At 35.9% G+C, this 18151-nt stretch overlaps 1 protein-coding gene and 1 pseudogene across 5 annotated transcripts in view; one reads left to right on the top strand and one right to left on the bottom strand.

Annotated features, from left to right (window-relative positions):
• Positions 1 to 18151, bottom strand: part of LOC128585843 (glyceraldehyde-3-phosphate dehydrogenase-like) — a 618240-nt pseudogene that overhangs the window by 66869 nt on the left and 533220 nt on the right. The window lies entirely within an intron of this gene.
• ATG5 (autophagy related 5) overlaps positions 1 to 18151 on the top strand; it is a 144755-nt gene that overhangs the window by 57631 nt on the left and 68973 nt on the right. For all 4 annotated transcript variants that reach the window (XM_053591182.1, XM_053591179.1, XM_053591180.1 and 1 more), the window contains one exon: positions 9123 to 9285. In XM_053591182.1, the coding sequence (XP_053447157.1) occupies positions 9123 to 9285 (163 nt within the window). The remainder of the gene's footprint in view (positions 1 to 9122; positions 9286 to 18151) is intronic.

Raw genomic sequence — 18151 nt, 5'->3', positions numbered from 1 at the left:
TTATTTCTCTTTGTGTTTCTTTTATTTTCCTTTGATTTTTTTCGTTAATTCTATAGGTATACTACTTGCAAAAGTACATCATAATCAAAAGGTTGCCTATAATGTGTGGAATTTTTAAAAAGGGAATTAGTAGTTTGATTCAAAAATTTAGTGACATCAGGTGAAAACAGTGGGCAGTTCTATTGCATATCCTAAATAAAAGTTTGTTTCATAGACCAAACAAATCCAGTGATACCTTGGTATTTTTCTTGTTTTCTCTTCTAGTAACCTGGTACTGATTTGTTGCATTTTGGGTTTGATAAGAGCAGGCATTTTAATTTTCAATTTAAACAGCAATTGTCAGGATTAAGAAGAGCTCACATTTGTTGAGCAGCATAGCATTGGCATTAAGATAAGTGTTTATATGCCAAACTCTTGCTGAATGCCAGGAACAAGACAAGTTAGATGTTTGGGTCTAGCCACCATGTCTTTTATACTGTGCCTGAAAAGTCTTGCCATTTGGTCCTGACTATTCTTTGAGTATGCTTGTGTGAATGACCAATCCTCTTTTCTGATAGACAAGTTCATTCTTGCTAGGCCAAGAACCACTATGTTTCTTTGAAGGAATTTATCATATCCCTGTTTCTGTGGGTCAGGAGTCTGGGTGTGGCTTACCTGGATCTTCTACTTAGGACCTCACAAGGCTATAGTCAAGGTGTTGGCCAGGTTGTGTTCTTATCTCGAAGCTTGACTAAGGAAGAATCTACTTCCAGGGTCACTCAGGTTGCTGGCAGAATCCATTTCCTTGTGATTGTAGGATTGAGGACCCTATCATCTGTTGGGTATCGGTGTCAGTAACACTCAGAATCTAAAGACTGCTTGAAGTTCCTTGTCACATGAACTCTCCCAACATGGCTGCTTACTTCAAGTCAATAGAGTCTAGAGGTAGTCTGGTCATAAGACAGAATCTTATATAACATGACTTAATCACATCACCTTTCCCACATTCTTTTGGTTAGAAGCAAGTCACGGGTTCTGCCCACACTCAAATGGGAAGGGATTATAGGAAGATGTGAACAACAGGTGGTAGAGATCATGGACAGTCATACAGACTTAGAACTTTATGAAATAAGGCTTGTTTAGTCGTTCATTTATTCATCAAATATTTATTGAACTGCTTTTAGCTGTGACAGAGTTACTGGTATTAGATTTTTACTCCAGCCATAAACAGCTATAAACAAGAAAAAATACATAAAGCCGGGCAGTTTTCAGCACTGATCATTGGAAAGAAAGGAAAGAAATGAGGGGAGCCCCGTGTTTACCCCTTCTTTGTGCTCTGGGACAATTTCTTGGTTGTGGCATAGGGAGTAGAACTCATGCAGAAAAAACGAAGTTCTGCTCAGTGGAGGCTGTAGATTGGCATTCTGGGCTGCAGAAGTAGCTAGAACCTGCAAGGCTGAAAAGGGGGAGCCAAAGAATATGTGTACGTTCTCCAAGGGTCCTTGGCCGAGGGCCGGGGTGCACGTGCCTGAGGTGTCCTCCACAAGGCCTCCCACAAAGTGGATGTTATGGAGTCAAGAGTAGAAAAGCCACTGGAAGTCTTACTATGCTAAGAATTAGTGTATTCCAGCCCATTCACGGTGGAGAGACATCTAATTAACACACTGGGCAGCTAATCTGCAATCCCAGAAAAGCCATTTTTTGGGGAAAGCAGGAATTATACCTCAGAGTGTGAGATGGCAAACCATGGCCTATGTACCAAATAAATCTGGCCTATTGACTCTTTGCATGGTCCGTGATATAAGGTTAGTTTTTACATTATTAATTGGTTGAAAAAATTTTTTTAATAATATTTTGTGATATATGAAAATCATGTGAAATACAAATTCTGGTGTCTATAAATAAAGTTGCATTGAAATGTAGCCATCTGTGGAAACTCATATATTTAATATATATTGTCTCTGGCTGCTTTTGGGTTGTAACAGCAGAGTTGAGTACATGCAATAGAGACTATACAAACTGCACAGTCTAAAATAATTACTGTCTAATCCTTTACAGAAAGTTTGCCAACCCTTCTTATAGAGTAAAGATTGCTCTGAAGATGCCTTTTTAGGATTAAGGAGAGCTGCCAGTGGCTCGGCGCCTGTAGCTCAAGCGTCTAAGGCACTAGACACATACATCAGAGCTGACGGATTCAAATCCAGCCCGGGCTGCCAAACGACGACAACTACAACCAAAAAATAGCCAGGCGTTATGGCGGGTGCCCGTAGTCCCAGCTACTTGGGAGGCTGAGGCAAGAGAATTGCTTAAGCTCAGGAGTTGGAGGTTGCTGTGAACTGTGATGTCACAGCACTTTATTTAGGACAACAGCTTGAGGCTCTGTCTCCAAAAAAAAAAAAAAAAAAAAATGGAGAGCTGCCAGTAAGTTTAACTTCTGGGCAGAACAAAACTCAGCACCTTAAAGGAAGACAGTATAATCTGGAATCCTTACAACATATTCACAATATGTTGCAATTCCTGGACTTGCGAATATAAACAGGAAAATGTGGTCCATATCAAGTAAAAAAAAAAAAACCTTTTTACTCTCAAAAGAAATTACAATAACTCATATCTTAGTATTAGCAAGAAATGAATTAAAAGCAACTATTACAGATTCAGTGACTTAAAGGGAAAAAAGTCACAGAGTTATAGAACTGCACAGAATAATATCTAGATGAAAAATTTACTACATCGGCATAACAGCAAAATGAAGATCACAGAAGAAAGGTTGTTTGAACTTAAAGACATCTAAAAATTATTCAGTGGCAAACACAGAGACAGAAATTGAGGAAGAGAAAACACAGAGCCTCTGGGTTAATATCAAGTGGTCTAAATACATGTAAATGGCATTCAAGAAGGAAAAGAGAGAATGGGTCAGAAGAAGTATTTTGGAAAAAAAAATGGCTGGACTCCTCAATTTGTAAGTTATAATAATCAAGACTATGGGGTACCTACAGAATAGGAGAAAATATTTGCAAATCTGTAGTATCTAGTAGGAATCTATTTACAGAATAACTCAATACAAGGCAAATAACCCAATTAAAATTGGTCAAATTATTTGAATAAACATTTCTCTGAAAAAGATATTTAAGTGGCCATAAACACATGAAAAGATGCTTAGCATAATTAGTCATTAGGGAAATTAAAAAAAAAAAAAAACAGGAGTTACTCTTTCACGCGCAGTAGATTTATTATAATCAGAAAGAGGGACATTAATGCACATTGAAGAGGGTGTACATTAATTAGAACTTTCATACATTGCAGATAAAAATGTAAAATGGTGCACCCTCTTTAGAATACAATCTAGCATGTCCTCAAATGATTCAACATAAGACTTCTTAAGCGTTCCCCAGTAATTTCACTCCTAGTAATAATGTTCCCAAGACAACTGAAAATGTGTGTCTGCACAAAAACTTCTCCATGAATGTTCGCAGCAGCATTATTGAAAATAGACAAAAATGGCAACAGCCCAAATGCCCATCAATTGATGAACAGGTAAATGAAATACTACACATACACACAAGGGAGTGTAACTCAGTCATGAAAAGGAATGAATCACTGATATATGCTATAACCTTGAAAATATGTTAGGTATAAAAAGGAAAACACAAAAGATTGCATATTGTTTAATTCATTTATATGAATTAAATGAATAACTTATGCCAGTAAATTTGACACATGGGCAAATTATATAAAAACACAATTTACCAAAACTGACTGAAAAAGAAATAACAGAAGTGAACAGCCCCTTAATCTATATGGAAATTGGATTTATAATTTTAAAAACCTTACAAAGTAAAACTCCTTGTACAAATAGTTCATTGGTAAAATCTATAAAATATTTAAGAAATAACAAATGGTAATTTTTACAAATTTTTTTTAGAAAAGAGCAAGGGAGGGAACACTTCACAACTTCTTTTAGAGGTCTGAATAACTCTTATGCTAAAACCTGTTAAAGACATTGAAAGAAAATTGCAACCAGTATCTTTCATGAATATGGATAAAAAAGTTCAACATAATACTAGCAAATTGAATCTGACAATATATTAAAAAAAAACAGTACATACGATGACAGAGTTCAGGTTATCTCGGGAATGTAAGATTGAGTCAAAATTCAAATATCAATCAATGTAATTTACTGCATTGAGAAATAAAAATAGAAAAATCATGTAATAAAATCAGTAGATACAGAAAAAACTATTGACAGAATTCAGAACTGATTTTTCTTCAAAACCCTTGGCAAGCTTAGGAAAAGAAAGAAATTTCCTCAATTTGACAAACGGTATGTATGAAAGGCTCCAGCTCAAGTCATGCTACATGGTGGTTGATTGAATATTCTACCCTGAGATCAGGAAAAGGGCAAGGGTGTCTACTTGTTTAGGCAGTTTTTCTGTGATACAACATATGTGTTCTTAATAAACATTGTGCTGTTAAAAATTGTGCAATAAAACCCCCAGGATGTATGGAGAAAAGGATTACTTTATGGGGAAAAGGGTTAGGAACACAACATCCACAAACTTGCAGTGAGAAATGAAAAGATGGGAAACTAGTAAAAACCACAACAGAGCGGTTGAGGAATACAAAAATACTATAAGTTTGCTTGTGGAAACGGGCATTCATAGAGTTGTAGTTTGTCACTTGTGAAGTGGTTGGAAGGAGGGTTATTTGAAATCAGACAGAAAATTACAAGACCTGATGTGAGTGAGTGTAGCGCATAACATACGACCTGAAGTAGCTGATCTGTTTCTGAGGTGTGTGCATGTATGCATGGTGTGTTTTTCTATGTAAATTGGCTTAGCTGGGTGCAGTTTCTTGTTCACCTGGTGTTTTGTGGGTGGTGTCTTCATATATAAATAAAATTCTCATTGTGCTCAGCTTGTTTCCTTTTGCTCTGGAACAAATGCAAAAGACTTGAACAGTTTTCAGAACATATGTGAATTTACAAATAAGACCATGAAAAGGTACTTAACATCTTCAGTCATCAGGGAAATGTAAATTAAAACCACAATGAGATACTACTTTACACTCGGTAAAATAACTAAAATGAAAAAGACTGACAGTACAAAGTTTAAGGACATGGAGTAACCAGAACTTTCATACATTGCTGATGGGAGTTTAAAATTGTATTACCATTTTGAGAAACAGTTTGGCAGTTATTAAGTAAACATATACTTAACTGACTCTATGACCCAGCATTTTTATTTCCCAGCTTCTTTTTATTTCCAAGAATGATGAAAACATGTCTATAAAGAGATTTATATGTTAGTATTCATAGCAGCTTTTAAAATAATAGCCCATATCTGAAAACAATCCCATGTCTATTAAGTTTTTGGGTAAGCAGATTGTGTTGTATTCATTCAATGGCATACTACTCAGCAACAAAAAACTAAACTACTGGATACCAGCAATAGCATGAGTGAATCTCAAAGTCATTATGCTAAGTGAAAGATACTAGGTTACACAACACTACATACTGTATGATTCTGTTTATATGAGATTTTATTACAGGCAAAATGAATCTCTGGTCTTAGACGTCCTATAAGTGATTGCTTGGGATGGGAACATGGAACCGATTCAAAGAGCTCAAAGGAACCTTGAGAAGTGATGGCAATATTCTGTACCCTATTTGGGCTGACAATGTCAAACTCACCTAACTGTACTCTTCAAATTTCTGCATTTCATTGTATGTGGGTCATAGCTGGATAAATTTGACTTATTAAAACAAGTTTATCGAGAGAGGTGAGGAAAAGTTATGTCCCCATACCATGCTTTTCACATTGCTCTGTTGTCTTAATAGAATACTTTGAGCTTGCAATATTACTAACAGGTTGAAAGAGGTCCCTTCTGCCCCAGCTTGTAAATCGTTTTAGTTTAGTGTTTTCATTTATCTCTAATATGTCTGGACACATTCTAAATAGTCTGGATTAATATTTAATTAAAGGACATAAGTAATAATATTTAAGTGAACCTTTTAAATAGTTTATCAGACATCTTGGAAAAGATTAATGAAAACAAGTAATCGTGGTTATCAAACTTGCCATCCTTATTTGCGAGAATTTGTTTTGACTGAAAGATATATATTTATATGTGACTGTTGATTTAAAATGTGATCAATCAAGCTTCTGTTTGTAAGTTGATTGTGAAATTAAAAAAAAATATTTCCCATTGGCACCCCAAACTAATCATGGAAAGAGGAGTATTTTATGAGTAGAAGCTGAAGGGCTTTGGTCCAGACATCTGTCATTTTCTTTGTTGCACAATTATTTCAATTACTTTGGCTGTCTAAGCAAGTCTCTCCTTTTTCTATTACTGTTCTCTGCTGTTTCCTCTGGGTTTGCATCATTGAGGAGTTTACCTTCTCCTAGACAGGTAGAACATTCTCTGTGCAAGTGTAGGTATATAAAATGTTTTGCACTATCTCAATATACCTCTCTTTTGCTTTAAGGACTAGCTATTAATACTTGTAATTGTCAGTTGTTAGTTCTAGGTTTAAACGTTTGTTCAGCTTAGGAACCTGCAAAGCAGTGACTCCTAGTTACAGGAGTCTTTGAGATTAGTAGCCTAGGCTGAAGTAAAAGCCACACCCAAAAAGATATTTTTCTTCAGACTTCTCAGAGATATCTTAACTCCTTTGTTCGTAATCAGCTTATATACAATTTTTAGAAATTCTGATAGTGCTTACATTTAATAAGCAAAAAATTCAAACTGCTTAAAAAGAATATTTTTTGAAATAATGAATGTTATATTTTCATCTGGTTATTCATAACCAAACTGTAGATAGTCAGTAGCATAGAGATTTATACAATATCTGAAAATCTATCTTAAACTTTATTTTTTTAATTGACAAATAAAAATTATATATATTTATTATTTATATTACAATATGATGTTTTGAAATTGAAAAGCCATTTTAAATTTGTAGATTAGTTATACCAAAGTTAAAATTTTCTAGAAATAGTTGTATTCTATATTTATAAAACCTTGGAGCTTACCTCTTTTTGGGTGGTGGGGAGGAATACAGTGTCTCACTCTGTTGCCCCGGTTGGAGTACAATGGTAAGATCATAGCACATGTAGCCTCCCAACTCCTGGGTTCAAGTGATCCTCCTGCCTCAGTCTTCCTTGTAGCTAGGACCACAGATGTACACTACCATGCCCAGCTTACTTTTGAAAAAAATTGTCTTATAGTAACAGGGTCTTGTTGTGTTGCCAATGCCGTTCTTGAATCCTGGTCTCAAATGATCCTCCTGCCTCAGCCTCTCAGAGTGCTCAGATTACAGGCATGAGCCACTGTGCCCAGCTGAAAACATCTCTTTTTTAATTCAGTGAACTTTTATATTTTAGAGATTGATTTATAGACCTGAAATAAAAAAATAGTTGGATATAGCAATAACCATCATAATACGAATCCCCCTGAACATAATGGGATAGGTGTGTATGCAGTATGTACCTAGAAGTCTCAGTGTGGTACAGGCAAAGCAAATGCAGCTGAGTGGGAAGTTGATCAGGCAGTGACCCTCTCTCTGCAGGCTATATCATTCATCTCCTCTCCCATCTTTCAGTTCTGTCTTTCCCTCTTATATTTTCTCTTTACCATTTTATATTTTACGAAATTTTATATTTTCTCATATTCTATGCCCATGTGCTTGTGTCTGAAAACATCCACCTCAACTCTTACGGATCGCTAGATTAAGAGCATCACAATTTGAATGTGATTGGGTCAGCTTGGATTAGATGTTCACTTCCACTCCAGGCCACTGGCCAGTGGATAGTTATGTAGCTGATCAGTGTTTCCTCAGCAGAAACTATGGGCTTAGATTCTAAGAGAATAGAGGAGGCCTGAGAAATACAGGCAGAGGAAATCTGTCCTCTTGATTATTTGCATTTTAGAAATCTATTTTAGGGAATATTGATAAGTGGCCTGGTGCCCTCTCTTTTGGTAGGAAGGTACCTGCTTTCTTTTCATTCTCTGTATCAAAGCTTTACGACATTGATAACAGAATGTCGTTTATGAATTCTACAGCTTCATTCAGTAAGCTAAATAAATGCTAGAGTTTGCTGTTATTTATTAGCCCTGTTTCTCAGTAAAGGATATATAGAAAATAAATTTGTAAAATGATGAAATACTGAGTATCTGAAATATTTAGGTCTTACGGGGAAAGTGATATCGTACAGTGGTTAAGAGCTTTGTGACAGATACCTTAAATCCTAGTACCTCTACTGCTTGCAATCTGTATGACACTCTAGGCTTCAGCCTTTCCCTAAGCTTTAGGTTTTTTCTTTTGTAAAATAGGAATAATAATGTTTGCCTCCAGGGTTATTGTGAGGATTAAGTTGGATAATCCTATAAAAAGTCTCAGTACAGTGTTCATCACATACTAAGTGTTCAGTGTTAATCTTCCTTTTTTCAGTGAAGGGTACATTAGTCATCTCATTTACGTATCTGCTTATTTGTCCAAATGATCTTTGCTGAAGCTGCCTAAAAGATTTAGTAAAGTTATAGAATATAAATACAGATATTTCACCTTAAAGGCTCCTTTTTAACAGTTTTATTGAGATCTAACTGATTTATAGTACACTGTATATATTCAAAGTATACACTTTTGGAAGTTTATGCTGCAATTTTTATATTCATTTACCTATTGATATTTAACTTGTTTCCTGTTTGAGGCTGTTACAAATAAAACTGTTGTGAACATTCAGGTACTAGTATTTGTATGCTTTCATTTCTTTTAGGCGAATATCTAGTTGTGGGATAACTAGGTAGCTTAGTGTTTACCCTTTTCAGAACTGACCAAACTGTTTTCCAAAGTGGTGGTACCATTTTAGATTTCCATCAGCAGTGTGTGAGTTTCATTCTACATCTTTCCCAACAATTTGTACAGTCTGTTCAAAAGCTATTTTTATAATTATTACCCTTTAATGCCTTTTTTTATGTTTTTAAGTTAATTTAAAAAGTATTTAGAGTTATTGCACTAGTAGAGATGGTTTAATAAAAATATTGGATAAGTATAAAAAATATTGAAAAAATATTTCTCCCTTAAGAAGCTAATTTTGTAATGTGTGTGCCTCTTTTATATGTGTATTTTTTTTTTCCTTTGATAGAGTTTTCCTGAAAAGGACCTTCTGCACTGTCCATCTAAGGATGTAATTGAAGCTCATTTTATGTCCTGTATGAAAGAAGCTGATGCTTTAAAGCATAAAAGTCAAGTAATCAATGAAATGCAGAAGAAAGATCACAAACAGCTCTGGATGGGATTACAAAATGGTAATTATAGCAGGGCTTAATTTTAGAATATCACATTATAAAATATGATACAGCCTAACCCTTGAGTCACTGATACATTTTAGAATAAGTGGCACAAATTTAAATTCTAGTCTCCTCGCCCAGATTTTCACAGGGATGCTGCTTTTAGTCATCCCTTACATTATTCCCATCCAGTGTCCCCCTGTTCATGGATTCCCTAGCATTAGACTGACCACTTAGTCCCTGTATATAACATATGGTATAGAAACGTTGTGTTTAGCTTCTGAAGAAAGTACCGTTAATTCCCGGGTTGGGTCCTTATTCCTCAGCCCTGACCCTTCTGGCTGATAGCCATGTGTATATACCAAGGTACCTCCACTTGGCCAGGGATTAAACACCAGCTTCTGCTTTCTCAAGATGGTAGATGTGCTTTGTGTTTCTGTTCTCTTTCTCTTTGCTGTGGTTTAGTAAATACCCCTGAGGAGAACATAGTGCTCATCTATGTATTCACCATCTTTTGGAGATCATGGCTGCTTAATCTTGCCTGCATTAGTTGCTCTTCAGCACTGTCAGACAGTTTGATACACAGACAGTCCTTGCTTTACATGGTTCCAGCGTGCATGAATTTTACTTACCGTGGTTTAGTTAAAACCAGTCCCTCAACTGTATGGTTTAAATTTCAGTTACCATGATATACACATAGTAAGTGTAAATAATTAACTTGAGGCTGGACACAGTGGCTCATACCTGTAATCCTAGTACTCTGTGAGGCCAAAGCGGGAGGATCACTTGAGGCCAGGCTTTTGACACCAGCTTGAGCAGCAGAGCAAGATCTCCATTTCTACAAAAAGTGGAAATACTAGTTGGGTGTGGTAGTGTGCACCTATGGGTCCAGTTACATAGAAGGCTAAGGCTCAAGAATTGCTTGAGCCAAGGAGTTTGGGGTTGCCATGCAACAGAGTGAGACTGCCTCTAAAAAAAAAAGTGACAAAATAATTACGCAAAATATGAACTTTATCACTAGTTCTTTAGTCTAGGAATCTTTGTATTACAACATGATGTGCTCATGTTCAGTGACAAATTATGTCACTTTTCAGCGTCTGTGAGTGGGTGGTCTCCCTCCATTTCACTCGCAGACAGCGCGTATAAACACGCTGTGTTGTATTGTCTTCCTGCTTCCAGCGATAAGCCCAGGTAAAGGCTTTATAGAAATGGATAATTAAAAAAGGGAATTGGAGAAGAAAGATGAAAATGCAACGAAGAAACAGCAGTAATGTTAGAAGTGGGTGGAGTGATAGAAGAAATAGCTGACTTTGAGATGCTGACATGGTTGCCCTTGGACGGACTAGATAAGCAGCCAGAGGAACTTACTGAGGGTGAATGTTATTGATGTAAGTAAGGAACGTCGTTGTGGCAAAAAAGATGATGATGTCCCAGAGGAAGTGATGCTATTACAAACAACAAAAACAACTCTTCATATTAAAGGAACTTTCAGAGATATTTTATGATATTAAAAGCATAAATAATAAAATGTTAGAAGTTAGTTAAAACATAGAAAGAAGTACTGATTTCACCAAGGTGTGAAAGAAAGATACTTGCCCATACGATATACGTCAAGAAAAAAAGGACTCTTCACACTATACTGAAGTTTTTACAAAGAAATAAGACACTTTAATTCTGTGTCTTAAGTACATTTAAATTACAGTGTACTAAATAATAGTTTTATTTACTTTTTATTTTCCAGTATACATTTATAACCAACAGTAAGAATTTTTAATGTTTTGGCAAAACTTTTGAAAGACTTCAGTCATCATAATTTTCACTATTAATTATTAAGATCATTTTGCAGTTTCAGCTTGCTTGGTCGCTTTTCCATTCCCATGCTACCAAGCAAAACAAGGGCGTGTCCTGTGTTTATGTCTGGGAAGTTAATCTAATAGAAGTTGTTTCATGGCAATGACTAGAATAAACTAAAATACGACTCCCAGCTCCCATAATTTAACAAAAATGTGGTCCAGTTTTAGGCTATATTATTACCACGTCAAAGTGATATTTTGTATATTTCTTTTTATTAAAATTTTTATTGTGCAGAATTCAGGGCATTGTGTCCTCAGTTTTACTGTAATTGCATTTTCTCAGTTTTTTTTTCTTTCTTTCTTTTTTTTTTCTTTTGAGACAGAGTCTCACTGTGTCGCCCTTAGTAGAGTACCCTGTCATCACAGCTCACAGCAACCTCAAACTCTTGGGCTTAAGCGATTCTCTTGCCTCAGCCTCCCAACTAGCTGGGACTATAGGCACCCTCCACAACAGTTGGCTATTTTTGTTTTGTTGTTGTTGTAGTTGTCATTGTTGTTTGGCAGGCCTGGGATGGATTCGAACCTGCCAGCTCCTGTGTATGTGGCTGGCGCCCTAGCTGCTGAGGTATAGGCACCGAGCCTCATTTTTTATTTCTTTGTTTAAAATTTCTTAGAATTGACCTAGGTTACGTTAAATGGAATCTCCTTAGTTTCATGTTTATACACATGGTACACATATTTATCAACTAGATTGTAAGCTTTGCAAAGGCAGGCACTAGGCCTTTTACCTCGTTTATATTTATGAGTATAGAAATTCTTCCTAAATGATTAAAATAATTTACAGCTTCTTAAGGTGTACTGCCTTTCTTCTTGTGGCTATTTGAATATAAAGTATTATTTTAGGAGGTTTGTGAATAAGAAGATAGCTCACATGTAAAAAGATGGAGATCATGTAAAAAGAGAAAGGATTTGAGAATAATTTGATTTCATAAATTGATTTGTAGATATTCTTGAAATCTTGTTAATGGATGAGCCTGCTAAAAAGAACTCAGAGATTCAGCAGAAGAGTCTAAAAATGGTTGAAATGTTTCAGCTGTAGCATTGGAGGATTGAGAATGGAGGATGATGGTTAAGAGTTATGAATAGAACCAAGGCCTGGTTTTTAGTCGCAGCTGTACTAGCTGTCCTTAGGTCAAGTCACTCAACCCCTTGGAACTTCAGTTTCTTGATCTATAAAGCAAGAGATTAAATGTCAGGTTGCTTTATATGTGCCTGTAGAGGCTTTAATGAAACACTGATACAGTTTATATGAAAGAGTTTGGAAGGAAATAGAGCTGTTCAGATGAAACAGAATTATTGAGAAGTCACTTTGAGACTGTAGGACAGGATTGGCAGATATGGTCAACTCGCTCTTTTTGTAAGTAAAGATTTACTGGAACCCAGCCATACTCATTCTTTTATGTGTTGTCTGTGGCTGCCTTCATGCTACAATAACAGAGTTAAATACTTGTGACACACAAGCCTAATATATTTATTAACTGGCCCTTTAATAAAATGCTTGTCAACCCATAAAAGGTTGACCAAGCTTGATGTTTGTCATTGACCTAAATCTTAACTCAAAGTGTCACACATTTGGAACTGGGTATGACTTAATGTATCAGACTTAGTTTAGTAACTCTCTTCATTCCTATTTTTTATGCATAAATTTTCTTTTTTCTATTTTTGCCTTAGCACATAGTCTTTCTTGAGTATGTGACTATAGTAAAGTCATCTTCATTACATTATATTTTACTTTAAAGAGGAGTTTGATTAACTCTAACTTAATGGTGTTTGTATTTCATTTTTATTTTTAGTCCTAAATTTTTCTGTAGTTATTATGCTTGGTTTTATTTGTGATGGCTGTGATAAAGCGTACACTACTAAAAGTCCTATGGGAAGTATGTTATGGATTCTGGAGTCCTCAGTACTTTATGTTTGTTGAAAATTAAAATATTCACTTAGGAGATCTTCACTTGAGTAAATGTTGCTTATAGAAAATATATTTTGGAGTGAAATATCAATGTTAATTAGATTAGGGTAAATTGGTGAAAGATGAGTATTGTCCATTCTGTTCCTTATGTCTGGAATGCTTTTTTTCCTCCTTTTTTGTCTATTTAACTACTAGTAACATTTTATTGCTCATTTCTATTGTTACCTTCTATATGAAGCCAGCCTTTTTATTCTTTTGGTTCAGCAGACATTTACTGAACACTTCTAACACTGACACTAGCTAGGAGCGCTGATGGAGCAAACGTGGCCCCTGTCTTCACAGAGCTCACAGAGAGACAGGGCTATTAATGTTTGTGTGCTGTCACGGCTCCTTGTCCATTTATATGCATTCTTTGCTCTTGATTTTATCCCACGCTGGTAGAGTATATTGTTTGTGTGTTCTGCTAGCATATACATTCTCCTGGTTGGAGTATATCTTTTTGTATCTCCAATGCCTACTGTGGTCTTAGGCAGACAGTAGAAGAGAATAAATATTAACTAGATGTATTTTGTTCCCTTCTAATACTACCAGCAAATAATATTAGCAGCTTTTCACATATAGTTTAAATATTGGTATAAAGTAGAGGAAATGCCTTGTTTGAATTTATTTATGGAAATGGATTTTATGTTTAGGAATTTTTTCTTCTAAAAGAAGTTTCTATCAATTTGTGAAGTCAAAAGTATTTCACCTTTTGTAGACTAATGTTAAATTTGTCTAAGTTGAGACATGGTAAATGTATTTCATTTAGAACCACACCTGTAGATCATAACAGCTCAATAACCATTTAAACAATTTTTGAATACTTTCAAATGCAAATTAAAATTTCCCAGATCTTTGTGAAAGAGAAATAAGAAAAGCTTATGAAACCAAGAAAACTCAAATTAAGACATACTGTGCCTTTCAGTGTCTTTTATGGGTTTTCATTTTAGATATAAAAATATTTAACTGGTCTGTGAAACAAAGTAAGACCACAAAAAAGAAAAAGTAGCATTTTTATTTATGAGACACTTGTCACTACTTGTGCAGTCTGTTTTCTATTTAATGTCAAGCAGTTTAAAGCTAGAGATTTGCAGAAATCTCTAAAAATATTTATAACATGTGACTTAGTTTTCAACTTTGCTTTTCTGAATATATATTAAATTCTAAAAAAAGGCAGGTTTGACTGCTAAATATGTGAAAAATGTGTATTACTTTTGAAGTATAGTTAGGCTTTTTCAGCTAATTAATTATTTAGAGAAATTTATTATTTGCTAATGTGCCATTTTAACTTAAAACTGGTTTCTAAGAGGAATTAATGACTAGCTAATGGTGATTTCATAACAAGTCACAACATTTAGGAAATACTTTTGTCTAGTAGGTAACTTAAAAGATAAATGTAATAGTTCCAGCTTTGGAGGTTTATGTGATAGAAACATGTAGGTTGTAATTGCATTGCCTTGTTTTTATTAGTGGTGTCTAGTAGACTAAGCATTGGACTGAGAGGGAGCGCTCGGCCTGATCTGTTACGGCCCTATCTCTTACCAGTTTTGTGATCGTGGCAGAGCTCATGTGCTTGTAAACTTTACAAGACTCAAATTCAAGGGCTATAAAGCAGTAGTCACATATACTTTAACTCTGTAGTCACATATACTTTAATTCTGTGATAGTATTTTTGGGTTGATTTCAGAATGACTTCCTAGATAAGTAATCATTGTTGTTCAGTCTCCCTCTCCCCTCTCTTCTCTCTTCCTTCTCTTTTTAGGGAAGACTTAGGGAAAAGGTAATAGGTAACTTTCCAGAAATAACTTGGTAACCTAGACTACTGAAACAGAGACAAAGGTTTTTTAGTTTAGTACAGCCACTACTACATATCTATGTATCTTAAAGCTATGATTTTTTCTACAGTGTCAGGTACTGTTTTTATTGAAAATAGCATAGGAGGAGATTCCTAAGTGGAACTGTCAATAGGAAGTATAAGTACTCCTTCCTCTTAAGCCTTTTATCTCAATGAAAGGTTGATATTGGGTAAGCTTCCTTTTTTAAAGTCTTTCTTTAGCAAAATTCGGATTTTACCAGTCTTGAGAATACTAAGATTACATTGCATGACGAAGGGCAGAGAAAATAGTACAGTGAATCGCTATATACCAAGATGAAGGAACGGATCTGTACTAGGCTCAGAAGCAGAGAGTTAACTAAGTTCTGGGAGGTGAAAGAAGGCCATTCTGATTAGAGTGTGGTCATCAATCTTGAGAGTAGCAATAAGGTAAACTGCAAGTTAGACAGAGACTGTTCAGGCTCTACATGTAGACCATTTTAGAGATACTGAACTTAATACCTGAGGAATGGGGTGTGATTATAGGAGGCCAGTGAAAGATTTTAAATAAGACTGTAACAGTGTCAGATTTTCCTTTTGAAGACATTCCTGTGGGTGCAGTATGGATAATGAATTAGAAAGAAGTAAATTAGGATTTAGAAGACCAAGTAGCAGTCTTTGCCAGTAGTCAGATGAGAGGTGGCAATTGTCCAGATTATAATGGTGGCTTAAGTGCACAGATTTGGAAAATATTTGAGGTGGAGAACTGTGGGCACTTAGTATTTGGTTGAAAATGGTGAGTAATAGAATGAGAAGTTGATTCCCAGGTCTTTGAGAAACTATTGAGTGTGCCTACCTGTACTCTCATTCAGCTTATATGTTGTTAAGAAATCTTTTTTATATTGATACATCTAAATTTTTACTAATCACTGGCTTACTTTCTAAATATTCAAAAACATATTCTAAATTTTGCTAGAAATGAAGTCAGGCTTATCAGTTGATAAGATCCATTAGTATTTTTACATGCCTGTCTCCTGACCTTAGGCACCTCTCCCATGTTCCCTTGGTTTAGATGATGGACATTGGTTTTGTAATTCTTTCAGTTCTTTCAGTGTCCTCTAAAGTAATCCCTGTTTATCTGAAGACTTCATTAATTTAAAGCAATATATCTACCAAAGCAGGTATCTCTGCATCTGTGGAAGGATTATTTTTACTTTAATTGTTTATTGTTACCCTTTCCTCTTAGAAGACCATTTTGTTGTTGGAGAAGATGGAAGCTAAAAAGAAGTTGAATAGTTGACTTTTCCATCTTCCCCAGTAATGTGTTCTTTCTTTGCCAGATTATAAAACTCATTTTGTTTTCCTTACTGGTTTTTGCAAGCTTCAGCTCATGCTTAGTGTTGGCCATCTTGCCAGTCTTCTCTGGCATATTCCTGTTATAACTTGGTTCATCTTTCATGGGTGTTCTTTTAATGTTAATTAGTTGAACAGGTGGTTAGTGAATGCTACTGTGTGATTTGTGCTTTAGGTACTAGAGACATAGCAGTGAACAAATCAGGCAGAAATTCCTACCCTTATGCAGCCTAAATTTTAGTGGAGGAAGCATACAATAAGTATGTCTATATACACACACATACATGTAAAATACCTATATGTCCTGTGATGACAAGTGCCATGAGAGAAAAAGCAAGGAAAGATGAGAAAGGACTGTGTTGGGAGAAGGTGTTACCATTTTAAAAAAGTACAGTTGGGGGAGTGCTTGCTGATTAATGACATGAAATGAAGACCTAAAGCAGTTTAAGGGATCATGTGTTTATCTGCCGTTAAGAGCTTCCTACGCAAAGGGAACAGCAAAGCAAAAGCCCTGAGCTGGGAATAGGCCAGCACTTTCAGAGAACGTAATCCTACACATAGCCTTTAAAAATGTAGATAGCATAGGTTTTTCTCTTATGATATCCTTCTCTTCTAATGTACTTGTCATATTTTTCCTCTAGCTGCTGAGGCCAATCCGCAGTATTAGCCAACTGTTTTTTTGTTTTTTTGTTTTTTTTACAAAAAGCATTCTGTGTAGCATAAATGACACTTATCTAGATCTAGTTCTTTTCATAAACCTTGCAGAACATAAAGCATTCTTTTGGCAGTGGTTTTATTCTGTTTTCAATTAGCAATAAAAGGGCAGCACCTGTGGCTCAAAGGAGTAAGGCACTGGCCCCATATGCCAGAGGTGGCAGGTTCAAACCTGGCCTCAGCCAAAAACTGAAAAAAAAAAAAAAAAAGAATCAATTAACAATAAAAGAGACTTGGCTGAACATCACTGGCTATGGTACACCACTGGGCAGAGCTTGTCTTTACACTATTTTGAAATCTTTGGATGAGAGGGAGCTACTTACGTTAGAGATGAGCATGAGAATAGCATCTTTCCAGAACATAAAAGAGTTTGATTTTTTTAGTCCATTCTGACTACTACAACAAAAATAACCTCACCTGGGGGATTTATACAACAAACATTTTTCACAGTTCTAAAAGCTGGGGAGTCAAGATGTGGGCATATTCTGTGCCTGATGAGGGCCCAGCATAAATCTGATATAGTGACCAAGGGTGGGTTGAGATGAGCTTGAAGAGATGGGAAAAAACAAAATTATATAGAGCCATAGGTGAAGGAAAAAGAATTTGGATTTTAAGCTGTTGGAGAATTTTTAGGTAGGGGAATGTCGAGATACAGAGTATCATGTAAGAACACTCTGCCTAATGAATGTAGAAGGAAATAGGAGTTGTGAGTGAAGTAGAGAGGCTCTGGTAGTCCAAGTATAGACATAAGGTGATGTTCAGGGTGGTGATTGTAGAGGCAGAGCAATCAGTAAGCTTGGGGGTTATTTTGGAGGTAGTATTGACAGAACCTGTTGTGAGGCTAGGTCAGGGGTAGGGAACCTGCAGCCTCCAGGCCACACATGGCCCTCCAGATCCCCAAGAGCAGCCCCTCAATTGAATTTTACAGAACAACTCCTTTTAATAAAGGTATTTGTTCTGTGAAGTTTGGATTCAGTCGAAAGGCCACGCTCAAGGATCCAGAAGGCCACATGTGGCTCTGAATCCACAGGTACCTGCTAGAGGTTGCGGTGAAAGAAAGGAAAGAGTTACTCCTAGGTTCTGACTTGGGCAGCTACATAAATAATAGCTTTCGACTGAGCCATGTGATACTAGGTAGAGAAGGTATATGGGGTGGGAGACAAAACCTATCTGAGAGGTCATCTTTAAAGCTGAAGGTCTGAG

This window comes from Nycticebus coucang, chromosome 5 (genome assembly GCF_027406575.1).
Source record: "Nycticebus coucang isolate mNycCou1 chromosome 5, mNycCou1.pri, whole genome shotgun sequence".
Taxonomy (NCBI): domain Eukaryota; kingdom Metazoa; phylum Chordata; class Mammalia; order Primates; family Lorisidae; genus Nycticebus; species Nycticebus coucang.
Note: the sequence above shows the minus strand (reverse complement) of the source record. Positions and strands in the feature narration are given on the sequence as shown.